Source organism: Salmo trutta, chromosome 18, assembly GCF_901001165.1.
Source record: "Salmo trutta chromosome 18, fSalTru1.1, whole genome shotgun sequence".
Lineage (NCBI taxonomy): Eukaryota > Metazoa > Chordata > Actinopteri > Salmoniformes > Salmonidae > Salmo > Salmo trutta.
The window spans coordinates 51,362,381-51,389,917 of NC_042974.1; the positions used below are offsets into that span (position 1 = coordinate 51,362,381).

Sequence of the window (27,537 nt, forward strand, 5' to 3'; positions counted from 1 at the left end):
CATTTATTTCACACTCACTATGGTGGTGTAGCTGCACTGTAGCAGGACATTTCAGTTTGCTAGCAACCAAGAGGTTATGAGTTCAAATATTATTTAAAGGGATACTTTGGTAATTTGGCAATGAGGCCCTTTATCTGCTTCCCCAGAGTCAGATGAACTCATGGAAACCATTGTTATGTCTCTGTGTGCAATTTGAAGGAAGTTGCTAACTAGCATTAGCGCAATTGCTAACTAGTGTAAGTGCAATGATTGGAATCTGCTAGCATGCTAGCAGATACCAATAGACTTCAATTCATTGTACTAATGCTAGTTAGCATTGGCTCAAGAAACTACCTCAAACTTCCTTCATACTGGACACAGAGATATAAAAATTGTATCCACAAGTTCATCTGACTCTGGGCAAGTAAATAAAGGGCCTCATTGCCAAAATCCAGAAGTCCCAACTGTGGTCACAGTACAAGATTTTACAGTAATTGAAATAAGAATACAGCAGCATGCTCTTATTTTATAGAAATAACACCTTAAATGTATTTACTTTATTTGTACTGCAACTTAAGGCAAACTGCAGAAATGTATTCTTGTCAATCTCCATTATGTCCACAGACCTGGTGCAGCAACAGGAACGTAAGGTAGCTAGCAACCAAAATGTTATGAGTTCTGTCCCCAGTAATCAGCATACTCTCCTTCAACATTACCACCTGAATTTAGCTGTAAAAATACGATAACTAGTTGTACATTTATTGTATTTTCACCTCTAGAAAAAAACCTCCAGGGACCTTGACACAATGTTCTAAGAATGTCCTAAAACGTACTGGGGGAAATCGATGGAACAAACCAGGAACTAAATAAAACCTGTAGGGAACCACCAATTCATGTCAATTGTGCTTTTCAAAGTAAAATATTCTAAATGACATTTCACATTAATTTCACATGAGATCATGTTATCACATGTGCTCACATGTCACGTTTCATATGTTGTCATCAAATGTCACATGTTGCTTCACATGTTGTCAAATGTTATCACATTAACTTCACATTAAATCACGTGATCACATGAGATCACGTCTTCAGATGTGAAATTCATGTCATTTTTCCAATAAGGGTCCCCGGGTACAGTTTGATTAATTTGTTGTCATGGAAATTCATCCATATTTTCATCTCCTGTATATAATCGTGATTGGTGAAGAATACCATTGGTGAGTGGTGTTTGTTGTAGTTGTAGAAGTTTGGGTACTTCTTGTGGTCTAAGGTGCTGCACCTGGTTGAGTGAAAAGACAGGAATATCCTTTAGTATTATAGGATCCAATCTTAGCTCGAGAGAACAAAATATGATAATGTATTCTCAGGTAATAATATATTCTCATATACAGAGAATAGTATGATCAGTGATGTAAAGTACTTAAGTAAGAAATACTTGTAAGTACCACTTAAGTATTTTTGGAGGGTATCTGTACTTTACTATTTATATTTTTGACAACATTTACTTTTACTCTACTACATTCCTAAATAAAATATGTACTTTTTACTCCCGTACATTTTCCATGACACCAAAAAGTACTTGTTACATTTCTAATGCTCAGGCAAGACGGAATTATTCATAAACCTGTCAATATAACGCTTTGGCATCTCTACTGGATCTGTCAGACTCACAAAAACGGCATTTTTAAATGATGCCTGAGTTTAGGAGTGTGCCCCTGTCTGTCCCCCCAAAAATAATGTGCCGTCTAGTTTGCTTAATAAAAGGAATTTGATGTATAGCATTTACTTTTACTTTGTACTTTTACTCAAGTATGACAATTTTGTACTTTTTCCACCACTGTACATTTAAAACCAGATACTTTTGGACTTTTACTCAAGTAGTATTTTACTGGGTGACTTTTACTTTTAATTGAGTCATTTTCTATGAAGTTATCTTAACTTTTACTCAAGTATGACAATTGAGTACTTTGTCCACCACTAAATATGATACAGATAACTGCCAAAATAAAGGAAACACCAGCTTGGCATAGATGCAGCTTGGCATAGATTCTACAAGAGTCTGGAACTCTATTATAGGGATGTGACACCATTCTTCCACGAGAAATTCCATAATTTGTTGTTTTGTTGATGGTGGTTGAAAACACTGTCTCAGGCGCCGCTCCAGAATCTTCCATAAGTGTTCAATTGGGTTGAGATCTGGTGACTGAGACGGCCATGGCATATGGTTTACATCGTTTTCATGCTCATCAAACCATTCAGTGACCACTCGCGTCTCTTGTGGATGGGAGCATTGTCATTCTATTGGGGCATTGCCATAGTAGACAAAATAATGACATGCCCAGCATTTTTATACATGACCCTAAGCATGATGGTGTTGTTAATTGCTTAATTAACTCAGGAAACACACCTGTGCAGAAGCATCTACTTGAAATATTCTTTGTATCCCTCATTTACTCAAGTATTTCCTTTATTTTGGTAGTATGTTGTAGAACTGCTGTATGGCAGTTACTTATTTATTTACTCCTGAACTTATTTAGGCTTGCCATAACAAAGGGGTTGAATACTTATTAACTCAAGACATTTCAGCTTTTCATTTTTAATTCATTTGTAAAAGTTTCTAAAAACATAATTATGGAGTGTTGTGTGTAGGCCAGTGACACAAAATCTAAATTGAATAAATGTTAAATTCAGGCTGTATCACAACAAAATATGGAAAACGTCAAGGGATGTGAATACTACACACCCTGTCCACCTCCTGCTGCCATGGCAGGAGCTGGTGACTCGCTGGCGTAGGGATCAAATCCACTGCTGCCTTTAAAACGACACATAAATACAGAGAGGTATACATTATAAACACAGTATAACACACAGTACTGGATATATTCACAGAAACACATATAGCGTTGGAGCCAATTTGGGTTGACGTTATATTATGGTAATATTTGGGCATTACACTCCAGACCACTAGGGGCAGACAGATGGTGGTAAACACACATCATGTGATCTATAAACACGCAGGTGCTTGAACATATGGTGTGGGTGTGGAGGGTGGGAGAGCTCATGGTTCTTACCGAAATCAAACTATTGCAAACAAATTCAAGAAAATGAAAGAAACGTCAAACAAGATACAAAAGATTGCTAGTCAACATTACGGATAAACATGCATTTATTCAAGGTAACCACTATTGCCAAGTTTGAGGCGCGTAAAGAACAAGTGTAATTGCTGCCATCCACTCGCCTAGTGACATTGGCTACTTAGAAATCGTATGTTTTTCCGAAGCAAATTGTCATAACATTTATTATGCGTACACACACTCAATCAAAGAGAGAGAGCGAGAGAGATTACCTATGTAGTTGTAACCATGAAACTAAAGGGGTTGTTGAAATGGGCCAATCGGTTCCATTCACTAACACTACTGAGTTGGTCTCTGTCCAGGTAGAGCTGTATGTCGGTAATAAACGTCTTCTGAAACTCTGGATCTATGGAGTCTTTGCTATGATGAGGACTTACCGAATGCTGATCCTCTCGTTGACACTCTCATTGAAGAACAACACATAAACAAAGAGACCAGAGTACAGACAAGACCAAAATAATCAGGAAAGCTTTTCATGGGTCAATTTCTCAGCATTTCTGATAGATTTTAAAAGCAATGTATTTACAGTACCTGTTCTTATTCTATGGCTGAGCCTGTCACACCTCATTTGCAAACAGCCATGAGACCATAAAGGTCTTCATTAGATACAGTATGTACAAATACACATACCTCCTTCTTTGTAAAGCGCTATCTAGTAAAGCTAGTGGGTGACATGGAATGCACCAATTGTTTTCAGGTTTTCATGAGGGACATGTGGGTAAAAACATGATCAAGTGAGATGAGCTGAGTTTCCCTCCTTACAGAGCGTTGAGCATGTGGAAAAGTGTAATATAAATGCTATCAATTATTTGTATTTTAATTATTATTATCTGAGCAGAGAAGACAGTTCCTGTTTGTGAAGTTTATTGTAAATCCGTGTGGTGATATTTACTGTACAAAACCACTTGTTCGTTCAGTAACGTCCTCAGTCTACTAAGTCTTTGGTGTTGGTGTCACTATCTGAAATAGTATAATCTCTATCACTGTACACTTGGAAATGAATACAAACCCAAATAACAGAAAAAAATACATTGTATCAAACAACATTGCCATAACTGTACATATCATACAAATTCATTACACAAATGGTTTCTCCAAAGAATTGCAGACTTGAAGTTCCAGATGACTTCGGCAGAATAGTATTTTGCTGTAAAAAGTATGTGTAAAACAAGTAGCTAGATCTTAAAAAGGCTTTGTCCAGTATTTCTTTTAAAGGCAGAGGTGTGTAGTATACCATTTATAAGACCAGTCCAGTAATGTTTCTTTCATTGTGAAATTAGACCACAGGATTAAAACTAATTTGAATGCTTTGTGTCATTGATTGCAGTGGGTGAGAAAACAGTGCAAAAAGGACCACAGATCATCCACAAATATTATACACAATAGTACTATTTAGTACTATATTTTTACACAGTACATATGTTCATCGTTTTTCTGGAAACATATTATGCACAATCAGAGATGGGAAAAATATACATCAAAATGTTTCTTGTTCTAAATACAAGATACTCTAAAGACCAATGTATCAAACTAAAATACAAAATACATTTGCAAGTATACGCCTTCACTACAACAACATTCTCAGTAACTGTAACAAAAAATAAACTTTTACCATTGATGTGATATGTGGTTGTTTATCTACCTTAGTTGAATGCACTGAATGCTAAATGACCAAAATGTAAATGTAAAAATAAACAATTGCAAAGCACACTGAGTATTATTATTATTGTTATTATTGGCCTCGTTTCGGGGACGGAGCTCCTTAGAATAATACCCAATAATACTAATTTTAACATTTACATTTCGTTATTTAGGAGACACTCTTATCAGACCATACTGCCATCAGACTTCTGATACCAATGCAGGGTGAAAGGAGGCCACGAAATTGTGAACCACTATAAAAAAAATTATATAGAAATGTATTTTGTATTTTGAAAATACAAATTACAGGTTTCGAAAGTATCTTGTTACAAAATACATTATATTGTAGTTCAGGCTGGTGAAATACAAATGACCAAATTAATTTAAAAAGTAATTGAAATATAGTCTGTGCACAATATAGTCATATGGCTCACATATGATCTGGCATCAAAACTTCCTTCTGGGTTCAAGGGCAGTGACCCATTGCGCTAATCCAAAATCTCTGAGCATGACATGTTCTTTCCCCATCTTTGTCCCACCATGGAGCTCCTGTAAGTGCCTGTGAGAGACTGTTGTGCATCTGGAGGCCTAGAACATCCAGTCCCTGTGAAAACTTCCTGGTTTGGGGGGGGGGGGGGTCACCTCTTGTTGAACACTCCCTTGAAGCTCATGTGGCTGGCTCTTGGTGACCCTAGACGAGCTGCACCCATAGAAATAGATAGAAGACTCTAGTGCCCAAAAGCCTGTTTTAGCATGGGCAGCGCCATTGAGGACTTTCAGCATTTGGAAGTATTCAACTGGGTGGGACTTCCTATGGGTTATGGAAGGATCACATTTCATCCAGGAGGTATCAGCCAAGGAATTATACTTGTGAGCAAACATTCCATAACTGCAGGTGGCAGTAAATCACTAACCTTGGCTTTATACCTGTTCAAACCACACACTTCGAGTGGCAGTATGCACGTTTTCAGTTGTTTGCCAACTCATAGAAGTAGTAGAAGAAGAAAATGGACCACTTTATAATGGAGATGGCCTAAATGGCACTGCCCGTGCTCTCACAGATGCCATAATGGGCAGGTGGCTTAGTGGTTAGTGCATTGGGCCAGTAACTGAAAGGTTGCTAGTTCTAATCCATAAACTGACGAGGTGAAAAATCTGTCAACGTGCCCTTGAGCAAAGCACTTAACCCTAATTGCTCCAGGGTTCTTGTTGATAATGGCAGACCCTGGCTATAACCGTACTCTCTGGGGGTGTCTCGGGGAGCATTGGGATATGCAAAAAAAGCATATTTCCAATTCACATGTGTATTAATACACACTTGTAAGCACCTACCAAATTATTATTATAATGGGACAGAAATAATGACGCAATGTCTATCTAAGTCTATGGCTGCACCAGAGACGGAAGAGGAAGGAAGACATCTCACTCGCTCATTTACAGTCAATGAACAGTCAATGAACCAGCTGCTAATACATTGGTGCCTATGGGAGAGCCACCCCTTAAGCAGACCGGAACTGTGACAATTTTTTTCAATGGTAAACAGCCTCAGTGGGAGATCTTAATTCATCCACCATCTTTGGCTGCACTAGTGATCAACACCAACTTCCTGTTCATGTGATGACAACATCCTTCCCCAAGGACTTCCTCTTCCTGTTTCAACTGGTTGCTAGGAGATCTTGCAGCTGTTGCCAGTGCAGCTCTGTTCGGCCGCCGGGCTGAGCGGCGGAGGACGGAAGAGTTTTTTCTTTTTCAGCAGCTGGCATCCGGTCCTCTTGGTGGCAATGTGGGTGGTGTTGGCAGCAGTGGCGGTGACGGAGTAGGACCGTCCGTGCATCATGCGGGCATTGAGGCCGTTGGCCATGGAGAAAGACTTGAGGTGGGACTTGAGAGCCAGGGGGAGAGGAAGCTTGTCAACAAGGTGGACAGGGGTGCAGGACACGATGGAACGACAGCACAGGTCCTGAAGACTCAAAACTAAGAGAGAGAGAGAAGGTGGGGGGAGTGTGAGAGAGACAGAATATTTAATATTTCACAAATAGAAATATTACACCACGAGAGGGCACCATTGTGTAAAACAGTGAGAGAGAGAGAGTAAGAACAAGCTGCTCTAGGCTCAGTTTATGCTGCCTCACCTTTGTTAGGCCTCCAGAGTCTCTCCATGCCATGCCTCATCAAGACTATCCTGGCCAGCTCTGTGAAGGACTCTGTGATATTAAAGTTGCACAGCGGGCTGACCTCAAAGAAGGTGACCCCTAACCTCTCGGCGTACACCTGGGCCTGCTCTGTGGTCACCTGGCGTTTGTAGGCCAGGTGTAACCGGTTCCCCACCAGGATCTTAGGCACTCCCGGTGCATGCTGGGTAGACAGGAAGGGGAACAGAAAGTAGTGAGGTACAGATTCTGTTAGTACATAATAAGGGTGTGTGTATGCGTATGTGTTACACTGTAATAAGTCAGTGTAATAAGTTCTTCCCTGTAATAAGTCAAATAATGGAGTGGTAATAGAAGGTCCCAAGGCGGCAAAAAGGATGTCAAGAATCAATCGTTGAGCATATTTTATTTTTAATTGAAGGTGAATAATATTATTCACATAACATGGGCTATCTTGAAAGTCTAACTCTGTGTGTGGCTAGTTAATGAGTGTGTGAGTTCTTTTGGAGCAAAGGCCAGAGATGTGGGTTGGAGAAAGTTTAGTCATTATCACAAGCAGAAATTGAGCAACGTGTCTTACATCATAGAGGAATAGGAGTGATTCAGTGATGTAGACGGCAATTTACCATGTGGCGCCATCCCAAATGGCACCCTATTCCCTTTATAGTGCACTACTTTTGACCAGAGCCCTTTGGGGAATAGGGTGCAATTTGGGACACAGCTGAGGTTCACTGTTTCTGAGAGCGAGCGATTGATTGATGTCTCTTACCTCATCTATCTCCTTAATCCATCTGTCAATACCATCAAACGACCATCGGTTGGTGATGTCATAGACCAAGATCACACCCTGAGAGATCAAATCAAAAATGTTATTCATCACATGCTTCATAAAACAACAGGTGTAGACTAACAGTGAAATACTTACTTATTGGCCCTCCCCAAAAATGCAGAGATAAAGAAAATTGAGAAATAATAGAAAAGTAAAACACGTAATGATAAAAATAACGATACACAATGAGTAACGATAACTTGGCTATAGACAAGGGGTAACTGAGTGGATGTGCAGTGGTATGAGGTAATTGAGGAAGATATAACTAGGAATAAAGTGACAGATGGTAAACAGTAGCAGTGATGAGTCAAAGTTAGTGCAAAAAGGGTCAATGCAGATAGTTAAATAGTTAACCAAATAGCTACCCAGACTAACTATTTATCAGCCTTATGGCTTGGGGGTAGAAGCTGTTCAGGGTCCTGTTGGTTCCAGACTTGATACCTCGGTACCACTTGCCGTGCGGTAGCAGAGAGAACAGTCAGTGAATTGGGTGGCTGGAGCGCAATACCCTCTGAAGCGCCTTGCGGTCGGATGTCAAGCAGTTGCCATACCAAGCGGTGATGCAGCCAGTCAAGATGCTCTCAATGATGCAGCTGTAGAACCTTTTGAGGATCTGAGGGCACATGCCAATTTCAGGCTCCTGAGGGGAAGAAATGTTGTCGTACCCTTTTCACAACGGTGTTGGTGTGTTTGGACCATGATACAGTGCCTTCAGAAAGTATTCACACCCCTTAACTTTTTCCACATTTTGTTGTGTTACAGCCTGAAATTATAATTGATTACATTGAGATTGTGTGTCACTGGCCTATACACAATATCCCATAATGTAAAAGTGGAATTATATTTTTAGAAATGCCGGCAAATTAATTAAGAATGAAAAGCTGATCCAATAAGTATTCAACCCCTTTGTTATGGCAAACCTAAATAAGTTCACAACTATAAATGTGCTCAACAAGTCAAATAATAAGTTGCAATAATAGTGTTTAACATGATTTTTGAATGTCTACATCATCTCTGTACCCCACACATTCAATTATCTGTAAGGCCCCTCGATCGAGCAGTGAATTTCAAACACAGATTCAACCAAAAAGACCAGGGACTTTTCCCAATGCCTTGTAAAGAAGGGCACCTATTGGTAGATGCGTAACCCCCCCCCCCCCCCCCTCAAAATAAAAAAACAGACATTGACTATCCCATTGAGCATTGTGAAGTTATTAATTACACTTTGGATGGTGTATCAATACACCCAGTCACTACAAAGATACAGGTCTCCTTCCTAACTCAGCTCAGGGATTTCACCACGAAGCCAATGGTGACTTTAAAACAGTCACTGAGTTTAATGGCTGTGATAGGAGGAAGCTGAGGATGGATCAATAACATTGTAGTTACTCTACAATACTAACCTAAATGACAGTGAAAATAAGGAAGCCTGTACAGAATGAACATATTCCTGTTTGCAATAAGGCACTAAAGTAAAACTGCAAAAAAATTGCTAAGAAATTAACTTTATGTCCTGAATACAATGTTTGGGGGAAAATCCAACACAACACAACACAACACACTCTTCATATTTTCAACCATCGGCAAGGGAGTTTTTTAGGATAAAAAGAAACGGAATAGAGCTAAGCACAAGCAAAATCCTAGAGGATAACCTGGTTCAGTCTGCTTTCCAACAGACACTGGGAGACAAATTCACCTTTCAGCAGGACGATAACCTAAAACACAAGGTCAAATATAAACTGGAGTTGCTTACCAAGATGACATTGAATGTTCCTGAGTGGCCTAGTTACAGTTTTGACTTAAATCGTCTTGAAAATCTGTGGCAAAACTTGATAATGGCTGAGCTGGAAGAATTAAAAAGAATAATGGGCAAATATTGTACAATCCAGGTGTGCAAAGCTCTTAGAGACTTACCCAGAAAGACTCACAGCTGTAATCGCTGCCAAAGGTGATTCTAACATGTATTAACTCAGGGGGTTGAATAATACTTATCTAATCAAGATATTAGTGTTTTATTTTCAATCATTTTTGACAGAGTATTTTGAGTAGATTGTTGAAAAAAAGACAATTAAATCCATTTGAATCCCACTTTGTAACACAACAAAATTGAGGAACTTGAAGCTCTCGGTCTGCTCTAGTACAACTCCGTGGATGTGAATGTGGGCATGCTCGCCCCTCCATTTCCTATAGTCCACGATCAGCTCCTTTGTCTTGCTGACGTTGAGGGAGAGGTTGTTGTCCTGGCACCACACTGCCAGGTCTCTGACCTCCTCCCTATAGGCTGTCTCATCGTCATCGGTGATCAGGCCTACCATTGTCATGTCGTTGGTAAACTTAATGATGGTGTTGGCGTCATGTGCAGCAACAGAGTCGTGGGTGAACAGGGAGTACAGGAGGGGACTAAGCAGGCACCCCTGGGAGGCTTCTGTGTTGAGGGTCACTGTGGCAATTGTGTTGTTGTCTACCCTCACCACCTGGAGGCATCCCATCAGGAAGTCCAAGATCCAGTTGCAGAGGGAGGTGTTTTGTCCCAGGGTCCTTAGTTTGGTGATGAGCTTGGAGGACATTATGGTGTTGAACGCTGAGCTGTAGTCAATGAACAGCATTATCATGTAGGTCTTCCTTTTATCCAAGTGGGAAAAGGCAGTGTGGAGTGCAATAAAGATTGTGTCATCTGTGTATCTGTTGGGACAGTATGCGAATTGGAGTGGGTCCAGGATGTCTGGGATGACGGTGTTGATGTGAGCCATGACCAGCCTTTCAAAGCATTTCATGGCTACAGATGTGAGTGCTACGGGGTGATAGTCATTTAGAAAGGTTACCTTGGCGTTCTTGGGCACAGAGACTATGGTGGTCTGCTTGTAGGTATTACAAATTCGGTCAGGTAGAGGTTGAAAATGTCAGTGAAGATGATTGCCAGCTGGTCAGTGCATGCTCTGAGTAAGCGTCCTGGTAATCCGTCTGGCCCTGTGACCTTGTGAATGTTAACCTGTTTAAAGGTCTTACTCACATCGGCTACAAAGAATGTGATTACATAGACGTTCGGAACAGCTAGTCTTCTTACGCATGGTTCAGTGTTGCTTGCCTTGCCTTGTAGTAGGATTCGATCTTAGTCCTGTATTGATGCTTTGCTTGTTTTGTTGGTTTGTTGGAGGGCATAACAGGATTTCTTATAAGCGTCCGGGTTGGTGTCCCGCTCCTTGAAAGCGTCAACTCTAGTCTTTAAGCTCAGTGCGGATGTTGCATGGCTTCCAGTTGGGATATGTACGTTTTTTTTTACAACACAGTATTCCAAAGATTAACCAGCTGGCTACGCTGGTTCTGGAGCTGGATTTGTCATAAGCATAATAGGGAAAACTTTACCACAGATGGAAACCAGTATTTTTGTTATCTCCATAGTTTTGGCATCTTCCATAAGAGATGTGTTTTTCTACATTGTGTAATGAACATGATGCAACCTTTGGTAGGTAGGCTGGTGGCAGGCTTTGGCTGCGGTACAGCAAAGCCAAATCAACCCGTGCTCATGGTTCTCACAAGGGAAGTGAAATGATAAGCTACAATGACTCATGTCACAAATTACATGTAACAACACCCTGAGCGCTACGGACACGAAACAACAATACAAATGTAACAACAGAACAACAAAATAGATAAACAAGTTCCTTAAATTTTCTTTCGAGGGGTGCCTGTTCATTATAGGATAGACACTTGTGGTTTAGCACCAACCAAAGCAGTGAAGCAAGACTTTAGTGGTCAAAACCATTCTTCTTGGGACGATGGGGGTAGCAGGGTTACAAAATGCAATCATATCACGCAAGTATACTGTTCATACTGAACAAAAATATAAACGCAACATGCAGCAATTTACGATTTTCCTAATTACAGTTCATAGGAGGAAATCAGTCAATTGAGATAAATACATTAGGCTCTAATCTATGGATTTCACAAGACTGGGCAGGGGCGCAGCCACGGGTGGCATAGCCCACCCAATTGGGAGCAAGGCCCACCCACTGGGGAGCCTGGCCCAGAAAATCAGATTGAGTTTTTCCCCACAAAAGGGTTTATTACAGACATAAATTACTTTGCAGGTGTTTCTGATTATTAACAATGCCATGCTGGTGGGTGGTAACAATTAAATAAAACTCAGCCCTGAAAATGAAAGTATTAGCATGTCATATCATATGGGAAACACACGGCATTGCCACAGAAAAAAAGTCCCCATTTTGGATTTCCCACAAATATATCATACTTTGCCTAAAAGTATGACTTATTGACTTGAATGGTAAGCTCTGAGCATCATCTTTCAGTTGAAAAAAAGTGGTCTTTTAAACACAAACACACACACATTCTAAGTGGAGATGCACAATAAAATATGTGATATTGTTTTCAGTAAGTAGGCTACTCAAAATGAATTGAGACCAGAGACAATGAAGCAGACTGTTCAGTTAATTGGGTACAGTGTAAACTATAGAAAGTCTCATGGGAATAGCACATTCCTGTATAAATGCAATTAGTAGTCTGTCCAACTGCCAACTACTGTTAAGTTTTACTGTCACTGGTGGCGCCAGTTGCTAACACTGAGGATTCAAGCTAACTCTCCATCAGTTTGCATTCCATAGAACTGTTACATGTTGACCAGACCGTGCATGCGTCCGCCATTGCCCGCAAGTTGATTTTGTCCACCCACACCAGACACAATCAGCACACCCAAGTTGAAATATCAAAACAATCTCTGAACCAATTATATTAATTTGGGGACAGGTCAAAAAGCATTAAACATTTATGCCAATTAAGCTAGCTAGCTCGTTGTTGCTAGCTAATTTGTCCTGGGATATAAACATTGGGTTGTTATTTTACCTGAAATGTCCTCTACTCTGACAATTAATCCACAGATAAAACGGTCAACCGAGTTTGTTTCTAGTAATCTCTCCTCTTTTAGGCTTTTTCTTCTTCTTTGGACTTTATATGGCGGTTGGCAACCAACTTTAAGGTGCATTACTGGACTGGAGTGTGGACCTCAGTTCATCTTTCAATCACCCACGTGGGTATTGTCATGCCCTGACCATAGAGAGCCCTTGGTTCTGCATAACATTCGACCTGAAGATCCTGTCAGCAGTCTGGTGAGTCCTGTGCCAGTTCCCCGCACCCTCCCTGAAGTGCGTGTCAACAGTCCGGTGCCACCTGTGCCGGCTCCATGCAGCAGGCCTCCAGTGCGCCTCCCCAGTCCAGTACGTCCTGTGCCAGCTCCTCGCACTCGCCCTGAAGTGCGTGTCACCAGTCCAGTGCCACCTGTCCCGGCTCCACGCGCCAGGCCTCCAGTGCACCTCCCCAGTCCGGTACGTCCTGTGCCAGCTCCTCGCACTCGCCCTGAAGTCCGTGTCACCAGTCCGGTGCCACCTGTGCCGGCTCCATGCACCAGGCCTCCAGTGCGCCTCCCCAGTCCGGTACATCCTGTGCCAGCTCCTCGCACTCGCCCTGAAGTGCGTGTCAACAGTCCGGTGCCACCTGTACCGGCTCCACGCACTAGGCTTCCAGTGACGGTCAATGGCCCGGAGCTTCCAGTGACGGTCAACGGCCCGGAGCTTCCATTGACGGTCAACGGCCCGGAGCTTCCAGTGATGGTCAACGGCCTGGAGCTTCCAGTGACGGTCAACGACCCGGGGATCCAGTGACGGTCAACGGCCCGGAGCTTCCAGTGATGGTCAACAATCTGGAGCTTCCAGTGACGGTCCACGGCCCGGAGCTGCCTGCGCCGGTGCCATGGCCTTCTTCTGCACCAGTGCCCAGTCCAGGCCCGCTCCATGGCCGGAGCCTTCCTCTGCGCCGGTGCCTAGTCCAGGCACGGCGTCCAGTCCAGCTCCAAGGCCGGAGTCTTCCTCTGCGCTGGTGCCCACTGCAGGCACGGTGTCCAGTCCCGCTCCATGGCAGGAGCCTTCCTCTGCGCCGGTACCCAGTCCAGGCACGGCGTCCAGTCCCGCTCCATGGCCGGAGCCCTCCTCTGCGCCGGTGCCCAGTCCAGGCACGGCACCCAGTACCGCTCCAAGGCCGGAGCCTTCCTCTGCGCCGATGCCCAGTCCAGGCACGGCGTTCAGCCCGACGCCATGGCCGGATTCGGGGCCTGGGCGGCGACCCATACCGGATCCGCCACCGACACTAGTCACCCCCCCTACCCTCCCCATTTGGTTTCAGGTTTTGCGGCCGGAGTCCGCACCTTTGGGGGGGGGGGGGGTACTGTCACGCCCTGACCATAGAGAGCCCTTGGATCAGGGACATGTTGAAAATGTTCAGTGAAGACACCTGCCAGTTGGTCAGCACATGCCCGGAGCACACGTCCTGGTAATCCGTCTGGCCCCGCAGCCTTGTGAATGTTGACCTGTTTAAAGGTCTTACTCACATCGGCTACGGAGATCACACAATCGTCCGGAACAGCTGATGCTCTCATGTTTGCCTCAGTGTTGCTTGCCTCGAAGCGAGCATAGAAGGGATTTAGCTCGTCTGGTAGGCTTGTGTCACTGGGCAGCTTGCGGCTGTGCTTCCCTTTGTAGTCTGTAATAGTTTGTAAACCCTGCCACATCCGACGAGCGTCGGAGCCGGTGTAGTAGGATTCAATCTTAGCCCTGTATTGACGCTTTGCCTGTGTGATGGTTTGTCGCAGGGCATAGCGGGATTTCTTCCGGGTTAGAAGCTTACAAGAAAGCGGCAGCTCTACCCTTTAGCTCAGTGAGAATGTTGGCTGTAATCCATGGCTTTTGTTTGGGGTATGTACGTACAGTCACTGTGTGGACTACGTCCTCGATGCACTTATTGATAAAGCCAGTGACTGATGTGGTGTATTCCTCAATGTCATCGGAAGAATCCCGGAACATGTTCCAGTCTGTGATAGCAAAACAGTCCTGTAGTTTAGCATCTGCTTCACCACTTTTTTATAGACCGAGTCACTGGTGCTTCCTGCTTTAATTTTTGCTTGTAAGCAGGAATCAGGAGGATAGAATTGTGGTCAGATTTACCAAATGGAGGGCGAGGGAGAGCTTTGTATGCGTCTCTGTGTGTGGAGTACAGGTGATCTAGAATTTTTTTCCCTCTGGTTGCACATTTAACATGTTGATAGAGATTTGGTAGAACTGATTTAAGTTTCCCTGCATTAAAGTCTCTGGCCACTAGGAGCGCCGTCTCTGGGTGAGTGGTTTCCTGTTTGCTTATTTCCTTATACAGCTGACTGAGTGCGGTCTTAGTGCCAGCATCTGTCTGTGGTGGTAAATAAACAGCCACGAAAAGTATAGCTGAGAACTCTCTAGGCAAGTAGTGTGGCCTGCAATTTATTACAATATACTCTACTTCAGGCGAGCAAAATCTAGAGACTTCCTTAGATTTCATGCACCAGCTGTTGTCTACAAATATGCACAGACCGCCCCCCCTCGTCTTACCGGAGTGTGCTGTTCTATCCTGCCGGTGCAGCGTATATCCCGCTAGTTGAATATCCATGTCGTCATTCAGCCACGATTCCATGAAACATAGGATATTACAGTTTTTGATGTTCCGTTGGTAGGATATTTGTGATCGTACCTCGTCTAATTTATTGTCCAATGATTGCACGTTGGCGAGTAATATTGACGGTAACGGCAGCTTTCCTACTCGCCTCCTGCGGATCCTGATGAGGCATCCGGCTCTTCGTCCTCTGTACCTGCGTCACTTCCTCTTGCGAATAACTGGGATGTCGGCCCTGCCGGGTGTTTGGAGAATAACATGTGAGTCTTGCTTGTTGTTGAAAAAATCGTAGTCTAATACGAGGTGAATGATCACTGTCCTGATATCCAGAAGCACTTTTTTGCTGTAAGATACGGTGGCAGAAACATTATGTACAAAATAAGTTACAAATATCGCGAAAACCCCCCACATAATAGCACCATTGGTTGGGCCCCCGTAAAACTGCTGCCATTTCTTCCGGCGACATTGTGGTTGAACTAAATAGATTTCCTACATACTGGATCCACTAACATTGATGTACCATTAACGTTTTGCTTTTGTACAGTGCACAAGCCCATCCACTGTCCCTGTTTAGATAGGAGCACCCCCATCTACCCATACTGTACTGTTTCCACAGGAAAGGGTGCTGGGGTCAGTAGTGATGGTGTTGATATACAGCTGGATGTGAAAACATGTACAAATAACTTGCATGCACCTACTCTATAATATTAGCGCAGCCAGTAAGACTTGTGCATGTGTAGGTCTACAGCATAGTATTTAAAGGTTGTATGTGCTGATTCTAAAACATTCTCAAATAGGCTACTGTGTTCTTTATGTTGAAATTCTCAAGTCTATTCCTTTCCTCAGAGATGAAATCTGTTTTTTTGAGTGAGGTTTCCACAGATCCATGTAAGGTTTTATACATTAGGGTTTACTATGCAGTGTGCAGCAGCAGCCAAGAGAAACATTCCCCTGCTGCAAACATGTTATTTGTTTTGTAATTGTGAAACAATAATTTGTGTCGACTGACCCATTATCAAACAGTGTACTGAAAAAAGAATCTAACTCAATCACACACACGAACACACGTACCTGCGCTCCTCTGGAGTAAGAGCGGAAGATGGTGCAGAAGCGCCCCTGGCCAGAGGTGTCCCTGAAACAACACACAGAGGTCAGGGGTTAAGGGATTTTAAGGGGTCAGAATGTCAACCATATGTCAATCAAAACACACAGTATTCCAACAACATTCCACCCCTATTCTAATGACCTTATAAAAGGCAAGGCATCTATTGCTATCATTTGTCAGACAATCACCAATTATCTATGTTTAGCAACACTAACTTCTCAAATGTATAGTATATTTGGCTGTGAAATTCAGACAATTCATACATCCCTTACAAAGAGAGGATTAACTACATATATTCAAAACCTACTGTGGTGTAATAAACACAAAAACACTAAGATTAAGCCTGCATTTAAGAGAATGCAATTGGGTAAGGTAGTGAGAGTACAGAGCTAGAACAATAGCATGTTTCCAGATTGCATTCTCCAGACCTGGATGACACAGCAGTGTTTGGGTTCGCACACGCACACACACACACACACGCCGATGAGAGTCATGCACATATAAAACTTTGAACACTTGTTTCTTGATATGATTTCATATACTGACACCACATACCATATTTTACACACTAGCCTACTATGAAGGGAGAAGCTTTAGTTTTATAGAGGATAGAAATGTCAATATATTAATAATAATAATAGGAGAATAACCACATGTCGTTTAGATACTCATATTCTCCTTTCTTCTCATAAGCTTCAGATTTGCAATCATCTTATTATGTGTATCCGTAGGCCTACTCCACCTGCAGATCGTTCACAAGTTCACAATTTTCACCACTGGCCAATTCTGCACGCTAACGCTTGTTATCTCTTTGTTAATATGTTAGCCACTCTATAATTTACCAATGTTCCAGCATGCCACGCTAGCATTTTACCAATGTTCCCCTTCCCCCAATGCCACACTTGCTAGCTGTGATTAGCGTGTAGCCATGGCGAGGAGGATAGAGAGCATTACTAACAGCCCTCCTGTTAAAGTAATAACGCGTCTCATCCTTTTAGACATCAACAAAAAGTTTCCAGATTAATCATTTAATATTGACTTGACTAAAAGCAAAACCTTTTAGAAATAAAAGTAGCACTCTCATGGTAAGGGTTTAGGAGTAAAGAAGAGAAGGGCAAAGGTCACACGATGGGAACCACGGAGTGTGTGTGTGTGATGTGGGTTAGTGTGCATCTGTGCATGTGTGTGTACAGCGCCTTCAGAAAGTATTCACACCCCCTGACTTATTCCACATTTTGTTGTGTTACAGCCTGAATGGATTACAAAAATATATATTTCACCCATCTACACACAATACCCCATAATAACAAAGTAAAAACATGTTTATAGATATTTCGGGCAAATGTATTGAAAATGAAATACAGAAATATCTCATTTACATTAGGATTCACACCCCTGAGTCAATACATGTTAGATTGGCAGAGATTGCAGCTGTGTGCCTTTCTGGGTAAGTCTCTAACAGCTTTGCGCACCTCGATTGTGCAACATTTGACCATTAGAATTTTTTAATTCTTCAAGCTCTGTCAAGTTGATTGTTGATCATTGCTAGACAACCATTTTCAAGTATTGCCATAGATTTTCAAGCAGATTTAAGTCAAAACTCTAACTCAGGTCACTCAGAACTCTCACTGTCTACTTGGTAAGCAACTCCAGTGTAGATTTGGCCTTGTGTTTTAAGTTATTGCCCTGCTGAGAGGTGAATTAATCTCCCAGTGTGGTGGAAAGCAGACTGAACCATAGGATTTTGTCTGTGTGCTTAGCTCGATTCCATTTCTTTTTTATCTTGAAAAACTCCCCAGTCCTTATCAATTACAAGTATACCCATAACATGATGCAGCCACCACTATGCTTGAAAATATGGAGAGTGGTACTCAGTAATGTGTTGTATTGGATTTTCCCCAAACATAACACTTTGTATTCAGGACAAAAAGTTAGTTGCTTTGACACATTTTTTGCAGTATTACTTTAGTGCCTTGTTGCAAACAAGATGCATGTTTTGGAATATTTGTATTCTGTACAGACTTCCTTCTTTTCACTCTGTCATTTAGGTTAGTATTGTGGAGTAACTACAATGTTGTTGATCCATCCTCAGTTTTCTCTTATCACAGCCATTAAACTCTGTAACTGTTTTATAGTCATCATTGGCCTCATGGTGAAATCCCTGAGCGGTTTCCTTCCTCTCCACCAACTAAGTTAGGAAGGACGCCTGTATCTTTGTAGTGACTGGGTGCATTGATACACACTTCACCAAGCTCAAAGCGATATTCAATGTCTGCTTTTTCTTTTTACCCATCTACCAATAGGTACCCTTCTTTGCGAGGTATTGGAAAAACTCCCTGGTCTTTATGGCTAAATCTGTGTTTGAAATGCACTGCTCAACTGTGGGACCTTACAGATAATTGTATGGGTGGGGTACAGAGATGAGGTAGTCATTCAAAAATCATGTTAAACACTATTATTGCACACACAAATTCAAAGGGTGCAAATACTTTCTGAAGGCACTGTGTGTACTGTGTGTGTGTGTCTGTCTGTCTTTCCCTCATCCCTATTCTGCTGCTTTGACAAATCTGGCTACAATGCCTCTCAGTGTAATCAGACTCACATGTTACTTATTGAGCCTATGTACAGAGCTCTCTCCCCCGTTGCTCTTCTCCTTACAACAACTCTCAGGAATGTCTCTCTCTCGCTGACAATACTCTATTCTTCTCCTAATCTGATCAGCATGATACAGCCAAATTGCACTCTATCACCTATATAGAGCCAAATGGGACCTGGTCAAAAGTAGTGCACTACATAGGAAACAGGGTGCCATTTGGGACAGGAACTAGGAGGCCATAGAGTCCCATTTACAGTTTCAATATGTTCCAATAACCCTGATGTAGAATTGGGATGAGTTTAGCATGGTAACGGCCGGGTGGGTGTGTTTGTGCATGCGTGCGAGTGTGTGTTGTGTACAGTGACTTCACTCACCAGAGCTGCAGCTTGACTCTTCTTCCATCTAGGAGTATCGTAGTTGTCTTGTAGTCGATTCCTGCCAACAACATAAAACAAGAGAAACAGATGTTAATACCATCTCTGTTAGCCTACTCTGGATGGATCTTGGCCCTGACAGTATGTCTGAGCTGTCGTGATTCTTCTACATGACAGACAGAGAGGGGGAGAGAGCGAGAGAGGGGGGAGAGAGATGAATAAGAGGGTATTAATAAGGCTGTGTATGTTTCAGGAGGTAACATGTGGAAGAAGCAGGATGGAGATTAAACTGACTAAATTAACATGTCTGCAGCCACATGGGCCCTGGTCAAAAATAGTGCACTAAATAGGGAATAGGGTGCCATTTGGGAAGTAGATCATGTGGGAGGGAGGTGGGTGGATGTGTAAAGTAAGCACTGAGGCAACACTGTAATCTCTATCCAGCACATACACAAACTGTAATCTCTATCCAGCACATACACAAACTGTAATCTCTATCCAGCACATACACAAACTGTAATTTCTATTCAGCACATACACACGCTGTAATCTCTATCCAGCACATACACACACTGTAATCTCTATCCAGCACATACACAAACTGTAATCTCTATCCAGCACATACACACGCTGTAATCTCTATCCAGCACATAAACAACCTGTAATTTCTATTCAGCACATACACACGCTGTAATCTCTATCCAGCACATACTCACGCTGTAATCTCTATCCAGCACATACTCACGCTGTAATCTCTATCCAGCACATACTCACGCTGTAATCTCTATCCAGCACATACACACGCTGTAATCTCTATCCAGCACATACTCACGCTGTAATCTCTATCCAGCACATACTCACGCTGTAATCTCTATCCAGCACATACTCACGCTGTAATCTCTATCCAGCACATACACACGCTGTAATCTCTATCCAGCACATACTCACGCTGTAATCTCTATCCAGCACATACTCACGCTGTAATCTCTATCCAGCACATACTCACGCTGTAATCTCTATCCAGCACATACTCACGCTGTAATCTCTATCCAGCACATACTCACGCTGTAATCTCTATCCAGCACATACTCACGCTGTAATCTCTATCCAGCACATACTCACGCTGTAATCTCTATCCAGCACATACTCACGCTGTAATCTCTATCCAGCACACACACATGCTGTAATCTCTATCCAGCACATACATACGCTGTAATCTCTATCCAGCACATACACAACCAGTAATTTCTATTCAGCACATACACACGCTGTAATCTCTATCCAGCACATTACACACTGTAATCTCTATCCAGCACATACACGGATGAACGCATGCACAGATTACACGCACATGCACACACAGATTAATCATAGAAAACTGGGATGGAAATCTGATCCTCTGATCCTGTTGAAATCTGCTTCTCACATTCTCTGTCTCTATGCCCTCTTTTCTCTCTACGTTATCTACCTACCCCCCCTCTCTACCCCTACCCCCCCTCTCTACCCCTACCCCCCCCTCTCTACCCCTACCCCCCCTCTCTACCCCCTCTCTACCCTACCCCCTTCTCTACCCCCTACCCCCCCTCTCTACCCCTCCCCCCCTCTCTACCCCTACCCCCCCTCTCTACCCCTACCCCCCCTCTCTACCCCTACCCCCCCTCTCTACCCCTACCCCCCCTCTCTACCCCTACCCCCCTCTCTACCCCTACCCCCCCTCTCTACCCCTACCTCCCCCTCTCTACCCCTACCCCCCCTCTCTACCCCTACCCCCCTCTCTACCCCTACCCCCCCTCTCTACCCCTACCCCCCCTCTCTACCCCTACCCCCCTCTCTACCCCTACCCCCCCTCTCTACCCCTACCCCCCCTCTCTACCCCTACCTCCCCCTCTCTACCCCTACCTCCCCCTCACTCACTACCTCCCCCTCTCTACCCCTACCTCCCCCTCTCTACCCCTACCTCCCCCTCACTCACTACCTCCCCCTCACTCACTACCTCCCTCTCTCCAGCTGTCTACACCCCTTTCTCTCTCTCTGTGTCTCTCTCTGTGTCTCTCTCTGTGTCTCTCTCTCTGTGTCTCTCTCTGTGTCTCTCTCTGTGTCTCTCTGTCTCTATAAGGCAGTGAAAATAACAACTGTCCCTAGAAAGATCCACATAATTCCCACATTCTTCTCACGTTCTCTTTCCACAGGATTCCTAGTGTTTGTGTGTGCTCGTGTGTTTGTGCACGTGTGTCAAAGCTCAGGAATCCTGCTTTTCTCTGGATACCAGATCCATTATTAACCTATCACCCCATAGACATTACCTTATCACCATGGAATGAGGTGTGTGAGGATGACAATAACATGTGTTCATAGAAATCAAGCTAAAACCATGACCATGTAAGGGTTAAGTCGTACAGTACTGGATGATGAAATCCCACACAGGATCTCACCCAGAGGGCATGACTCATACTGCACAGAACAAATAGTGAAGCTACATGGTGGCAGCAGCATGCACACATTTTACATTAAAGTGACAGTCATTTGGCAGACGCTGTTATCCAGAGCGGCTTTCAGTTGTGAGTGCATACAGTCTCATTGGCATTCTAGTCCACCTTGGGTATACGAACTCTCAACCCTGGCGTTGAAAGCGCCATGCTCTACCAACTGAGCCACAAGAAAGCACCCACATCCAAACACGCGCAAACAAACACAAGGGTTTCTGTTAGATGGTAATAGCCGGCTTTTGGCTGAAAAAAAATATATGGTAATGACACCGGCCAATTGTCCTGAGAAGAAGAACAAATCCCATTGCGAAATCATGCTTTTTAGCCTATTCATTGATGGAAATGCCAGTTGATGTAAATACATTTGACTGGTCATGCTTATCGGTGTATAGGTTAAGTTTCATAATTTAGTGTAATTAAAATGGCGTGTGTACAGTATATTCGTCATGCATCTTATTTGTCACACGCGTACAACATACAGATACAGAGCCCTTGAGCATTAAATATGCCAGACAGCGCAAGAGCTGCTACATACAGCATCTCAAACAGCAAACGCATAGGCTACGGAATGCGTCAGCGAGTCACACCAGTATGCATTTCGGTTAACATACACTTAACTGTTTAAACCTGGACGTTTCACAACATATTATGAGGCATGTCTTACATTGCTTCAAAGTAGCCTAGCCAAAATCAGACCATATCCGTAGAGGGAATTATTTGATATCAACTTTCTTTTGTTGTCCAGTAGCCAAAGGCACATATTACATCTCCCCTCTTTCAACGTTTCCAACGAATATTTGAATCTCTGTCACATGAAACCGCTCGCATGTGTGACAACGGTGTTTTCCCAATAATTGCATCAGGGAACGAACATTTGCTCGTAGTCTACTGCCTTGTGCGCATTGCTGCACTTAAAACGTGAAGAAATAATAATTCATCAAGATTTTAATCTAAACGTTCTGATCTGTGGTTTTAGACTCATTGCTTTTAAAAAAAGATGTATCCTAGGCCTACTAGTTGTATGAATTTGGGATCTATGGTCCCACAACTGTCCCAGTCTGTTTGGAATGGGCTATTTCTTTCTCGACAAGCTGACCAACAGAATAGGTAAAGTTTTCTACTATGGGGATAGTAGATTGACATAGGCCAGTGATTCTGCTGTTCGTTACACGTCTTTTTGTCAGAGGAAAAGTCCGTGTGGGAAGTTATTGTAGCATCTTCAAAGTGTCCATCAGAATTCCGTAAGAAGGACCGCACATCGTTGCATCCTCAATTTGCATGTTCTGGTAACATGAATTACCATAATCGAAATGTGATTTTTGTAATTCCGAGCCCCATGGGTGGGCGCCGTTATCAGGTTGCGCACCCAATGCACATGGGTCCGGTACATTTCTCAAATGACCAGTAAATTTAAAATGCTGCAGGTCAAATGTCCGGAGCAACATTTTCCTAACAGAAACCCTGACACACACACACGGACGCAAGCATGCACGCACGCACACGCAAACAAACACACAGACACACACACAGATGCAAGCACGCACGCACCGACACACACACGGTATCTGTGAGCATTAAGATGAAGCTTCAGTATGTACTCGGAGCCTTACCACGTCTGGAAGCAGCAGTGTACTGAGTTTTTAATTCCAGTGAGATCAGACAAGTTCTGATAATTCCAGTAATCAGGGAAGAAAAGCCATTCTCTACTTTTGTTCACTGAGAGGTGCTTCTGACAGCAGCACAATTTTAACACGTTCATATGTGTGCGTGTGTGTGCGTGCGTGCCTCCGTGTGTGCGCTCACAGATGCCAATGGCAGCTGACAAATCACATTTAATGCTTTTCCTCCAGATGAAGAGTTGGTTCCCCAGTCCAACTGTCACCCCTGGCAACCACTCTCCTCATGACCTGCTCCCATAATGCATCCATCTAGGTGTTATTCCTGCCTTTAAGTGGGGTCAAGAATGTAGGTCTTAACACTGTCTGTCTGTACTGGCCCAAGTGTCTAGTTGGGTTTGGAGCGGTCTGGTTCCGAGACGTTGTTTACATGCGGACGTGACATTGTAGGATTGGATTGGACATCGTTTGTGCTGACACCTTGAGGAAGATTCACGCAAAACATGGGTACAGTATGTGTGCATAAATGCATGCACGTGCGCGCGCACACACACACACACACACACACACACACGCGCACGCCTACCTCCTCCTTCTACCAGACCGAAAGTTTAAAACTGTTGTAGGCTCAGGGGCGAAAATCTGATATCAACTTTGGGGGGGACAATTACATGAAATTTTCTCAAGAGCAATTCCTGAGGTGGACACCAAAAGTAGTGCTGTAACACATAGCCTACATTGTAATATGGTAAATGTATATTGAGGAACCAAAGAAATAAGGTGTTTGCCGTACTCCTAACTACCGGTACCCAAAACTACACAACTACTCACAACAGCAATACCATTGCCTTTAACAAATCTTAGTTCAGTCACCAGTTTAAGTTGAGAGTGGGGGTATCCATGGCATTTTCCAATTATATTCCTATTTTACAAGTCAAAACAATTGAGAACCTTTCATAATGTTGCCAAACAAAGATTCAACAAACTTACCTGAGACTCCCTGTCTCTGCCAGTCTGTCCCTGCATATCTGTCCCCAACTCTGCTGTCTGTGTGCCATCTGTTGCCTGCTCTGCCTAACGACATCATTGTGAAACATTTCCATTAGAATTTAATTTCTTTCTGATGAACATTTTATCAACTAGTCTTTGAGATATTAGGCTACTAGGGTTCTTACTTTGCGTTTTGGTGTACTGAAAAATACTCTGATGTCCGTCTTTTATTTTTCTGCCATTTTTCTACTTGGCTGGCTGGCTACACACACACACACAGTGTGTAGGTTATTTACAGTAGGAGATGGGCTTCTATCATCTTATCTTTTATCATTCTATTTGGGCTTTGATCTAAAAGGTAGCTAGCAAATGTGAAACGGATTAAAATGACAAGAGTTGACAGCTGTATGAGTTCACCATTTACACAACATATGCTGCAACCTTTTGTAATTTTAATAGTTTGTTTCATATTGTCTGGCTTCCAACAATAGCTGAATTTGCAAAGCAAGCGAGCACCAATTCCGTTTCAGTGGTGTTTGCTATAATCTTTGCTACCCGGGTTAAATAAAATAAATAAAAGTTCCCTTGCGACAATTTAGCTTTTGCAACGAGACCATTAAATATATTTAAGACAATGGCAGAAGAAGAGTGTAGTTCTGTTCAGTTTGGACTTCAGTTTATCGCTAACCTTATCACAGGGACTTTGAAGCACTAACTTACATCATCTGCATACTGATCTCGGAATAAATTGACGATAGCAAAGATTCCATCTTTGACGAGGCCACATAAATGGAATAGGAACTAGCTAGCTTAATAGTTAATATTTGCGCGCTAGCTCTGCATATTCAGCTAGTGTGTGCGCGCGATTGACTGGATTAACCTTACGTCAGTTACATTCAATGAGTGCCTTTCAGACAGTAGACAAGACCCCTCTGTTACCTTGCCAGTGGATCAAACCATTGTGAGGAAAAGGGTGGGGGGGTCGCAATCTTTTGAAACTTAAAAACGCACTATTAAGTATCTATAATCAGCACAATTGCTTTCATTGCGTATTATTAATATTATTTAAAGTACATAGTTATGTTTCAGTGATATATTGGGGGGGACAAATCATATTTTTCCCAGGATGGGGGGGTCGTGTCCCCCCCGTCCCCCCCGGGATTTCCGCCCCTGTGTAGGCTAAATTTCCATGCCACGTTTTGGTGCCAACGGGTCAATGCGCTAGCCTGTAGAAAATGTAAACTTGGTTGTCAAAATGTTATAAGAAAGGATTCACACGCGGGTATGAATTACTACTAATGGGCAACATGACACACAAGCGAGTATAAATGAGTTAACAGTTGAATCATTTACTTTATGAAATTACAGCCTGATGCGCTCGCATCGGCGAATTCAACATCAATTGCACTACTTTCGTGGCCCGTACAGCGCATCAGATGGAAAGTGTAGGCTACTGACACATGCCACTGTCCTAGCTAGGCTACTAAAATGTTGCAGTCTGGCTTGGGTTTTTAAAGCTTGAAAATTAATAATCAAAAACCGAAAACCTGCAACCAAACCCAATTCAAAGGAGAAACATGAATGCCTATTACAGCAACATTTGAGCAGTAGCCTTTGAGCAGTAGCCTTTGAGCAGTAGCCTAGGCTGGCTACTCAACTACAATACATTTTGAATGCTGCATTCAACCACACCGGTGATCCATGCAGTGCAAAAAAACATTTTAAACATGTTTTAAGTTTAAATGTTACAACAACCTAGCTACGTTTTTGTTATTTGTAGTTACAAAAACTAAACATAATAGTCTGTCTGTCTGTGCTCAATATGGTCCATGCTCTGATTGACTTTGATATCCCTGATCTACACTGATTGAAGTGGATTCAACAAGGGCCATCAATAAGGGATCATAGCTTTCACCTGGTCAGTCTGTCATGGAAAGAGCTGGCGTTCTTAATGTTTTTTAAACTCAATGTACATCATAACAACAGTTCACTGTTGGCGCACACACACACTCTCACAGTAAATAAATGTTGTATCTAGGTTATAATGTGTAAGTGTAATTGTGATTTCATTAGTGCAAATGAGGCTACTCATCCAGACAATAAGAAACGGCTGCATTAACTTGGTTAAGGTATAGTTCAGCCCTTTCTCTCATGCAGACATTATGGTTCTGAGTTTATACATCCCTGAACAATCTACAGTGGGTACGCCCCAAATGACACTCTATTCCTTATAAAGTTCACTCTTTTTGACCAGAGTCCTATAGGCACTGGTAAAAAGAAGTGCCCTATAAAGGGAATATGGTTCCATTTGGGTTGCATCCAGTAGCCTAGTACAGTAAGGCTGAATGCTTCAAGTTACTCCTCCCTTTATGTCCATCTGCCAAACTTCATCCCTCCATCTCACCTCTCTGCCATCTGTTACAGACACTGATGGCATGCCAGACCCAGTGCCAGGATAAAGTGACTAAGGGGGACATTGAAATCGTTGAGTGTCACAATTTTGGGAGATTCTTACATTGGAATTATATTGAATTCGGCTTTTCACATGATCACATAACCTTTCACATGTGAAATCAAATCAAAGTTTATTTGTCAAGTGTGCCGAATACAGCAGGTGTAGACCTCACATTGAAATGCTTACTGACAGGCTCTAACCAACAGTGCAAAAAAGGTATTAGGTGAACAATAGGTAAGTAAAGAAATAAAAACAACAGTAAAAAAGACAGAGAAAAATAACAGTAGCGAGGCTATTTACAGCAGCAAGGCTATAAAAGTAGCGAGGCTACATTCAGACACCGGTTAGTCAGGTTGATTGAGGTAGTATGTACATGTAGGTATGGTTAAAGTGACTATGCATATATGATGAACAGAGAGTAGCAGTAGCGTAAAAGAGGGGTTGGTGGGTGGCGGGACACAATGCAGATAGCCCGGTTAGCCAATACGCGGGAGCACTGGTTGGTCGGGCCAATTGAGGTAGTATGTACATGAATGTATAGTTAAAGTGACTATGTATATAAGATAAACAGAGAGTAGCAGCAGCGTAAAAGAGTGGTTGGGGGGGGGGGGGGCACACAATGCAAATAGTCCGGGTAGCCATTTGATCACCTGTTCAGGAGTCTAATGGCTTGGGGGTAAAAACTGTTGAGTAGCCT

At 42.9% G+C, this 27,537-nt stretch overlaps 1 protein-coding gene across 1 annotated transcript in view; it reads right to left on the reverse strand.

The window, feature by feature from the left end:
• Nucleotides 1-6,277: 6,277 nt before the first annotated feature.
• Nucleotides 6,278-27,537, reverse strand: part of rab40b (RAB40B, member RAS oncogene family) — a 53,150-nt gene continuing 31,890 nt past the window's right edge. The window contains exons 2-6 of the mRNA XM_029698980.1: nucleotides 19,294-19,354; nucleotides 16,290-16,350; nucleotides 7,674-7,751; nucleotides 6,887-7,109; nucleotides 6,278-6,728 (exon numbers count right to left, since the gene is read on the reverse strand). Coding sequence (XP_029554840.1) covers nucleotides 6,421-6,728; nucleotides 6,887-7,109; nucleotides 7,674-7,751; nucleotides 16,290-16,350; nucleotides 19,294-19,354 — 731 coding nt within the window. The 3' untranslated portion in view covers nucleotides 6,278-6,420. The remainder of the gene's footprint in view (nucleotides 6,729-6,886; nucleotides 7,110-7,673; nucleotides 7,752-16,289; nucleotides 16,351-19,293; nucleotides 19,355-27,537) is intronic.